Genomic DNA, 9234 nt, shown 5'->3' on the forward strand with positions numbered 1-9234 from the left:
TCGTGAATGAGGGCTGCTTAAGACTACGTGGGGGAGAGAAAAATTAATCATTACACTTACTGTAAATATGTAACAAACCCAACCTGCACATAAAAGTCAGCAAATTGCATTGTGTTTGAACACCCACGGAGACACGCAGATGAGATGAAATCATACATGCAGCAGAGCAGCCAATAAGATCATCCGACCTTCTCATCAGGCCTCCCCCACCCCTAATCATCAGTGGACATAATTCCTCTGCTGACACATTTCACTCTCTCTCTCTCTCACTCACTCTTACTGGGGCGCGGTTTAATAAAATCCCCTGATTAAATATCTAAATGGAAAGAACATTATGAGATTACTTTAAAGAAATGATTGATGAATAGTCAAAATCTGGGCCAACTCCATCAAGTTGTACTGTTTATTCTGGTCTTGGATATCTATCAAATCCAAATCTGGACTGGACTTTTGAAGTGACTACAAGATGATATATGATTTTTTTTTCAAACGATTTGTAAATTATAGACAATAATAAGACCTTATGTATCCCCCAAAACACAAACCGTTTAAAAATGACCCAGATTTGAAGGCGTTTCTATTAACAGTGTTACTTTACGGTGTTGTTTTGAAGATGACTTTTGAAGACAAAGAGTGTTTGCCTGAAACAAATTTGTAAAGTGCATTTGGCTCAAGCTCAAAGTGAGTGATTCCTGCAAACAGTTCATTCCTGCATGTGTCTTTGGTCAAAGTGTGAGAACAATAATTGTAAATGAGTTACAAAGGGAGAGCCTCTTCGTCTTCCTCCAAGCCAGTTAGATGCATTTATAAATAGTTCTTAAATAGCACATCTAAACCAGTAACACACTCAATGTGTTTCCTGATCTCATTGACTTTGACGGGAATTTGGTTTAACACCATATTTCACACCAAATTATATTCTTTAAAACCATAAATAGACGTAGTGAAGTAATGATTTAATATTCACTTAATCTTTATTTCAGAGGTAAACACCTTGATTTATATACTTTATCCTACTCAGGCCACATCAGTAATAATAGTAGAATTAAAATCCTGCTTCGAACAGAGTATTTCTACACTCTGACCTAGGGCACTACTTTCACCAATCTATACTATTTCACCAGTGATTTAAAGAAACTGGTGTAAGAATGTTTTTTTCCTTAAAAAAGATATTTGATTTAGTTCCTGTAGATATTTTGCATTGTTTATCATTTGACATCGTTTTAGTACCCCGGTATTGATATGCTGTCGCAGAGGTGATGAATAGATGGGGTCAGGTGAACCCTGCAGTAGCTTACGTGTTACTGTTCATTATTTGCATGTTAGGGAGGCTTATTCATTCATTTGAAGTATAACTCAGTAGAAGCTCAAGGTGTATAAACGTGAAGATAGCGTCGTCAAAGTGTCCCCAGTAAGTGGAGGATCTGTATGTTGTTTGTTTTTTAAACAAATCTTAAGACTTCAAAAATCGTTCTTTCTAATAAGCGTGAATTTCGCGTTCTTCTTTTTGACTCGCGTGGGCTTCCTTACTGGTGAAGCGGTGTTGTCCGATGTGTGAGTAGCTAACTATCCCTACCTTCACTGGGTATATTAGCTCATATTTCCTCCGTACATAAATAAACTGGCACGTCAGTTTGCATTTAGCTCAAGTATACAAACTAACATTAACGGCACAAGTGATGAAGAGCTTATTGGAGTTCCTAATTGTTTCTAATCGTGCTAGCCAGCGAGGCTTCCCAGTTAGCTTTCGCAATTTGAACGTTAGCCACATTAAAGCTAATTTTAGCTCTCATCACGATGGTATTTATTATATCAAATAACTGCATATGTGTAGCGGGAATAAATTTGTGTTTTGGTAAGCTGCTAGTAAAGGAATCGTTTATTTATATTCACGCAGTGTTATATTCGGACAATAGTGGTCAGTGTAGCTGCTTTAGTCGGCTAAAATAAAGTCATGAGCTCTTGCACTAACTTTAGTTTGGTTAGAAGTCCTTTGGGTTCTTTTCATCATCAAATGAAAGCATTGTACCAGTACGTTAGACGATGAACTCCTCGTTAACGTTCCTGTATTGTTTCAGGTCAAAATGGCAGAGCTAACAACACTCGAGAGTCTGCTGGAGATGGGGTTTGATCGAAACAGAGCGTGAGTGATCCCTGATGCACACATTTTTTATTGGTTTATTTGGATTTCAGGTTTGAAGCTGATTTCAAGGAAATTAAACTGTGTCTACATTATCTATCATATTATCATAATCTGTCTTTAGAGAGAAGGCAGTGGCCAACACAGGGAACCAGGGAATTGAGCAAGCCATGGATTGGTGAGTTTAGCACTCAGAATAACAACACACTACGGTACTTTGAAACCTCCCACATTAACATTTTCCCTCTGTCATCACTTAACTTGGTGCCACAGTCCAGCTGCACACGCCAGTTTCCCTCATAAAACTATCCAGTGGTTTTCATTTCCCAATGTAAACATGATTGTGGTGATCGGATAAGTGACTGTTGTTTTTTCAGTTTAAGAAATATTGATTAACTTTGTAGTGTTGTCTCAAAAAGTGAATTAGAAATGCTTGTGTGTGCCTTCATCTCCTCTCACTTGGATTGGACTGTTTTCTTGTCGGACTGAAACATTTATTAATCGCATCTAATCTGTGCAAGATGCTACTGTGAGGCTTTTAACTCATTATAAACTTTCTCATATCACCATATTTTTAAAGCTTTCACACTGACTTCCTGTCAGGATTAGCTTTCAGTTAAAAATCTTGGTTCTCACTTTTATGGCTTTATGGGGTGCAGCCCCCTCCTAGATAGTCTCCCTGCTACTACTCCAGTCCTATTCTTCAAACCAAGTTCTTAGACCTGTTTGTGGTTCCTCATACCCGCCTGAAAACTAATATTCCAAAACTTTGGAATAGCTTGTCACACACTCTTTGCACCCTTGACTTTGTGGTATTCTTTAAAAGGCAGTTTAAAACTAATCTTTTCAGATTTTGTGGGTTTTTTTTACTTTGTTTGTGTGTGTCCATTTTGACTTGAAATAGGGTGTTTAAAAATGTTATCTAGACCTCTGTAAAGCTCTTTGTGGCTGTTGGAAAGTAATACATTTTGCTTACGCACTCTCCTCAGGCTAATGGAACACGAAAATGACCCAGACATCGATGAGCCCTATGTGCCGCCAGCGGGCAACATCCTGGGAGGAGAAGCACAGAGCCAGCCCAGCACAGCAGACAGCTCTGAAGGTCAGGAGGGGCAGGAAAGTTTTGAAGGTATGTCATTAAAGGGGCAGGAAAGAAAAGTCACCCACAGATTTTCAGTGTGATTGAATATACCACTAGACAACCTAAATGTATCTACTCTTAAGGACTTTACACACTGGACGTGTAAAATCCGTGTGAATATTTAATGTGTTAAAAAAAATTTTTTGACTTGATTTGGATCCAAATAAATAGATCTGACCAATCAGACCGCCACATTTGCAGTAAGTGTGGTCATACTGAATGTGTGCACCTGTGCTGTATATCCAAAAGGAAATGGTAAAATTACACTATTTTGCCTTTGATAGCTATACCAGTTAATCGTGTGTGTATATATATATATGTGTGTATATATATATATATATATATATATATATATATATATATATATATATGTGCGCGTGCATACAGCTAAATTCAGTTACAGGATATGCACCCCCAGTAAATCTATCTTATCTAGCTCTTTATCTCAAAAATGTTGTGTCAAGTGGTTGAGTCACTTCCTTGATGTTTCGTTGGTGGTGTTTCGTTGTGGTTCATTGGCACTGCTGTGTTGTTTTAAGGTTTGTGGTATTTGATTTTAGATGGGCCTCTTGTCTTGTTTTGCGTTTGTTAGTAGTCGGAAGTAAGCTGTCAAAGTTTTCACGTTGTCTTGCCTGTTTGCTTCGGCATCAGGAATAGCAGGTGGAGACATCGGCTACATTGAGACAGAGGACGGCGTCAAACGGCCAATGACAGAAGAGGAGAAAAATGAGCAAGTCAAGAGGTCAGAGGATACTCAAAGTGCATTTTACTGATTAGCAGTGTGCATATTGAATATAGAAGCACGTGTGTAATTTAAGCTGTGTCTGTTTTTCAGGCTCGAGGAGCTGATGCGGGTGAAGCAGGCGGAGAGAAGAGAGCGAGAGCGGGCAGAAGAGGTGGAGAGGGAGAAGCAGCGGAGGAAGCAGGGCCAGGAGCTGCAGCAGATGCGCCAAAAACTGCAGGACGATGAAATGAAAAAAATTGCTGAGCAGCGTCAGAGGGAGAAGATGGAGGACAAAATGGCAAGGTATGTTTTTCAACAACACACATACAGTTAGAGAACGTGATAATTAGGTTTGGAGAAGGATTGCATACCAGAGTACATAGTCTAATAACCATTCAGTCAAAAAGACACTTCTTTGGCTTCGCTCCCAAATGTCTGACATTAGAGCAGGGCGATATGACCAAAAATATTTATATGATATACATTTGAAAATTTGCAATAATGATATAACTGATGATATAACTGACACTAGACAAAATACTTTACAACTCCACAACTTTATTAGTGCAAAAAAAAAATCAATGTATTTTTACTTAAACAAGCAGCTGTTTTTTATGTGCATTAAAGTTATATAAAAATTTAACAGTGCAAATGCAAAATCCTTGCTGACAGTTTAACCAAAAGGCGTTTCCAGTGGAAATTGGCCGACATATCCTCAGCATAACCATGTATAATATCCACAAAAGTTAAAAAGAGGTTATACACACACAATATGGTAATATTATGTTGAAGCACAGTACGTATCACTCCGCGAGGCTCCTGCCTACGATAGCCGTAATGCTCCGACAGTCCATCAAGCGGTGCGGGTTTCTAGCTTAGCAAAGTCGTACTAAAACATTTGACAGATTTTCGAGCGCCATGTACGACACAAAATCGTTTCGAGGTCAGTAAACACAACCAGAATTCATACATAAGACACACGGGATTATAAGGGGCTGTGTCGATTTTCAGAAAAATCAAAGGATTGATTTTAAGTGTGCCGTATTTTCCAAAAAACACGGTAATAACGACGGCCCGCTAGCATGCTCTACCAAAAATAGTGCTTTGTTGTGTATCTGACGGACGAAAGCTAAACCAGTTCCACACCACTGAAGCTGCAGCATTTTTACAAACCAATTCTGGTTCATCTGTTTCATTCAATGATCCGCTTTCGACCTTCTCATTCTCCGTAGCTGCCATGCTTTTTCCGCCATGTGCGTATAAAAACAAAGGCACTGCGCATGTGCGTTTGACCCATATTCTATCGCGATATTCCATTTTCTTATCGTTGCCCAACATTATACCGGTATTACCGTGAACAGTATGTTATGGCCCAACCCTATCTGACATGTTTATTCTCATAAAAACAAACTTTCAGTCTTACAGGCCCAAGACTAGCAAATCCCACCATCTCATATACAGGACTAGCTTGGCTAAAAGGCATTCTGTTGCTTTTTAAATAGTATAATGTTACTCTGCCCGATAATTGTCTCCCAGCATAATCTCATGACAGATGGATGGGCTGTAGAAGAGCATCAGCACAGCAACAGGGCTGGTATCTGGTGTCTGCTTGTGTGAGGAGGAGCACAGCCAGAGCCCTACAGAATCAAGTTTAAACGGCTATTCTTGTGCATGTTTCTGACCAGACTGTTGGAAACAGACAACGCAAGGATGACATGAGGGTCCCAGTGATGTTACAGGGATCATAATGTTTGCCACACTCTTTCACGTCTGACACATGTTCTCAATTTGAAGCTTCTTTAATCTGTGGAGAGAATTTGGGTGTTCTCTGGTTAAAAGTCATAAAGCTGCACAGTGCTGGGCTGTGAGCTGATACCACTAACAGATTTCAAGCCCTTGTTTCACCCTCGGTGAAATCATTTTCTGACAGTCTGGTGAGAAACATGCACAAGTAACTTACTGTGGTCACTTCAGCTGAGCACTGACACACAAAAGAGCAGATAGCAGTCATGCTGTTGATTTTTGTGATGTTTTCCAATGTATTGCAAGCCTAAATACTGTGGATTTATTAATAAAAAAGCTAAGCGTTTCACTGTAACTAGTTGTTCCCATGAACCCTTTTTGTTACATTCAATTGTTTTGTTTTTTTTATAAAAAGGTAACAAATAACCCAGGAAAATTTTTTATCTCTGCTTTACCTATTGGAAAATGTTCGCATTCATAAAGATTAACTTGTGTTTGATTAAGTAACTTTGTTCCTTTGTTAACTCTGGTTGCTGAGTCATTGTGTTGCTTATCTTTATTACCAACAGGCAAAGGGTTAAAGAGAAGATAGCAAGAGACAGAGAAGAAAGAGCACAAAAGGTACTTTTCAAGTTTATTTTCCATTTCTGTATTCTTCCACTTCTGGTGGAAACAAGAACAACTTGGACTTTTTTTTCTGTGAAGTTTGGAGGTATTGCACCCTCGAGCACCACTGCGTCATCCCACCCTGGCCAGCCCAGTCCGTCTTCACCCACCAGTCAGGGCCCTCCACCCACTAAAAAGGAGTATGATGAATCCAGGATACAGGTACCTAATTCATACTTGGTTTTAAAATTTTACTTTACATGTATGTTAATAAAGTTTGAAGTCTGTGCCCTTTGAAACAGAACGTCACAGGTTTCGATAAATGCATATATAATATGTGCACAGAGTCTTCAGGCCTAACAGGGTGTTTAGAATAAAATGGATGATAAGCAGAGTGTGCTTCAGGGCTTAGGCCTTTAGATGAAAATGAATCCACTAAACTGGTGTTGCGTTGAACTTTAAAATATGTACTTTAATTTTTGCTGCTTCTTCACAGGTCCGTCTGCTGGACGGCTCGACCATCACAACAGTCTTCAAGGCCCAGGAGCCGCTGGCGGCAGTGCGCGTCTATGTGCAGATGAACGGCAACACGCCCGAGGGTCAGGACTTCACGCTGCTGTCACCTTACCCCCGTCACGTCTACACTGAACTGGATATGGAGAAGCCCCTCAAAGAGCTGGGTGAGCTGGGAATAGCATTAGGCTGCCACTTAGCTTAAACTGGATTTGGTATCATCACGTTATAATTTTAATATTTAGTGAAGATTAAAAAAAATCACAAATTGAAATCAGACTTGCTTTGGTTCTGTGTGTTCAGGTTTGGTGCCTTCAGCTGTGCTGGTTGTTGCCAAAAAGTAAGAACAGGAGGATCTGCTCTGTGAGCCTACCTCACCACTTCCACTACATCGACACCAGAGATACCAGAATATGGACTGATCCACAAACAGAGCTGCAGTCTTTTTCATTTCACCCAACAAGCCAGATAACTTAATACAAGCACAGATGTGTAATTCCTCTCGAAATGATGATATGGAGGAAATTGGTTCGACTATCAAAAAGAAAAAGGCTTGATTGAATCCATCCTGTTCTGCGCTGGTTTCACCGGCTGTGGGTTGGTGTGTGCAGTGAGCCTGATAGTGAAGATAGCTGGTTTCTGACAGATACTGCTTCAAGGAGCACCACTCATAGTTTCAACACATTAAAGACAAAAATAGAGAACAAACTTGTTGAGTTTTAACCCGATCCATAAAAACACCTGATTCGGAAAGGACCTTAAGTTTAATCCCCACAATCTTCCTGATTTTGTGACAGTTTGCCTTTTCTTTTTTATATATAAGTTTAAATATATCAACAGCTATGTCTACCTGGTCACCAAAAATCTACTTAAAATAAAGCTGACTTGGAAAGTTTGTTACTTGTGAGCTTTGTTCATTTAATTCTGCTCATCATCTCCATCCTACTTTATATGTTCCAGTTATCACCAAACAAAAGGTTCAGCTGAAGCTGTGGACGGTGTCATTAGTTTTGTAGGCGTCTCATTGAACAGATAGAGAAAGACAAATTCCGACCTTGGGATGGGGATAAAGTTTAGAGAAGGGTTGGGCAATTTTCCAGTGAAAGTGTAACATCTCCTGTTATCAGTAGAAGTTTATAAAGAGATAAAAATAACATTTAGCATAATCAAGTCCAGATTATTGATGCAGCCCTCCACAACGGTCCGACATAAACTTTGGACTTTTAACTGTATTTTCATAAGTTTTATAACTACTGATAAAGCCCTCCCCCATGCTTCAAAGTAATTAAGTAATAAACAAGTGGCTGACAGAAAAGTTTGGTTTTTTTCCTCCACTGTCTACAATTTTTTTTCACAATTTGTAGTTGATGTGTAGTTAAACTTCCTTAGAAAGGGGAGTTTCTTTGGTCCGGCACACTCAAGATTACCGTGTGTTGTATTTAGCCCGCAGTGCAAAATGAGTTTGAAACCCCCGGTTTAGAGGATCATCTGTTAATCAATATTCAAGGTTAATAGTCCAAAATTCAAATGTAAACCCAAAGTGCTTCAGATTGTCTGGGGATCTGGAGCTTTTTTAATACTTTCTTACAGATTTGCAAAAAATTTAATAAAGTAGGTCTTAAGCAGGAAACCATATTTACACAATCTTGTTGACTTAGTGATTTTATCTCTGTGTAAAGTCTAAAGTTGACTCAAGTGATTTTCCTCTGGGTTTTGTAGTTTGCCACAGATCCTTTTCCTGCTGCGACTCACTCCCACATTACATGTTTGGCATTTTGTCCACATTTGAAATCAATACTTAATCCACCAAATAACACAAGTTTTTGGACTTTGTAGTCCTCACTAAACAGCCACTGGTGCTGGCATTATACAAGACAAAAATCACAACCAGACGCTGTCAGTTTAACTCAATTTGATATGTACAAGTCTAACAATGTCCACGTTACAGATGGCCTTCCTTAACTTCAAGGTTGGTTTTTTTTTTGGCTATTAAAAAAAAAAAATCCTCAGCATCTTTTTTCAGTAAGTTTTAAATCTTGTGTCTGAGTTTCAGCCCAGATCACAGTCGCTAACCAACAGCAGTCCCTCTTCTCACAGAAATTATGCTAGTTTGGCTAAAAATAAAAACCCACGAAGAAGACGAGCGCTTTCCCTGTTTGCATGTGCCCATCCAGCCAACACTTTATTTTAAACAAAGGGCATTCTCTTTCTTGTAAATGCTCTTTCTGACATGTAAACTCCAGATAATGAGCAAGGCACAGCGACCCGAAACAGGCCACCAGTTTTACAGTGTGATATTTGATTTTTTGCCCCACCCACTCTAATTATGAACACACAAGCAGAAACACATGACACAAAGAAACAGTG

General features: G+C 39.3%; 1 protein-coding gene across 3 annotated transcripts; it reads left to right on the forward strand.

The window, feature by feature from the left end:
- Positions 1-1356: 1356 nt before the first annotated feature.
- ubxn1 (UBX domain protein 1) lies at positions 1357-7762 on the forward strand. 3 transcript variants are annotated; one of them, XM_085431267.1, is made up of 10 exons: positions 1357-1411; positions 2079-2143; positions 2265-2318; positions 3130-3269; positions 3933-4023; positions 4117-4308; positions 6318-6369; positions 6454-6576; positions 6851-7034; positions 7171-7762. In XM_085431267.1, exons 2-10 carry the CDS (start codon positions 2085-2087, stop codon positions 7209-7211), a joined length of 936 nt encoding a protein of 311 aa, XP_085287393.1. In that variant the 5' UTR covers positions 1357-1411; positions 2079-2084; the 3' UTR covers positions 7212-7762. The 3 variants fall into 3 exon arrangements, with proteins under 3 accessions (XP_085287393.1, XP_085287375.1, XP_085287384.1); XM_085431249.1 differs by lacking the exon at positions 1357-1411 and adding an exon at positions 1514-1554; XM_085431258.1 differs by lacking the exon at positions 1357-1411 and adding an exon at positions 1526-1585.
- The last annotated feature ends 1472 nt before the right edge of the window (positions 7763-9234 follow it).

The sequence above is a fragment of the Copadichromis virginalis genome, linkage group LG2, assembly GCF_057382275.1.
Source record: "Copadichromis virginalis isolate Kocher_CV1m ecotype Utaka linkage group LG2, C_Virginalis_male_GT1.1, whole genome shotgun sequence".
NCBI classification, from domain to species: domain Eukaryota; kingdom Metazoa; phylum Chordata; class Actinopteri; order Cichliformes; family Cichlidae; genus Copadichromis; species Copadichromis virginalis.

Excerpts from the sequence above, each read along its gene's own strand:
- ubxn1 (XM_085431267.1), top strand. The coding sequence starts at position 2,085 with ATGGCAGAGCTAACAACACTCGAGAGTCTGCTGGAGATGGGGTTTGAT. Across the intron at positions 2,319-3,129 it reads ATTGAGCAAGCCATGGATTG|GCTAATGGAACACGAAAATG; the intron begins GTGAGTTTAGCA and ends CACTCTCCTCAG. Across the intron at positions 3,270-3,932 it reads GGGGCAGGAAAGTTTTGAAG|GAATAGCAGGTGGAGACATC; the intron begins GTATGTCATTAA and ends CTTCGGCATCAG.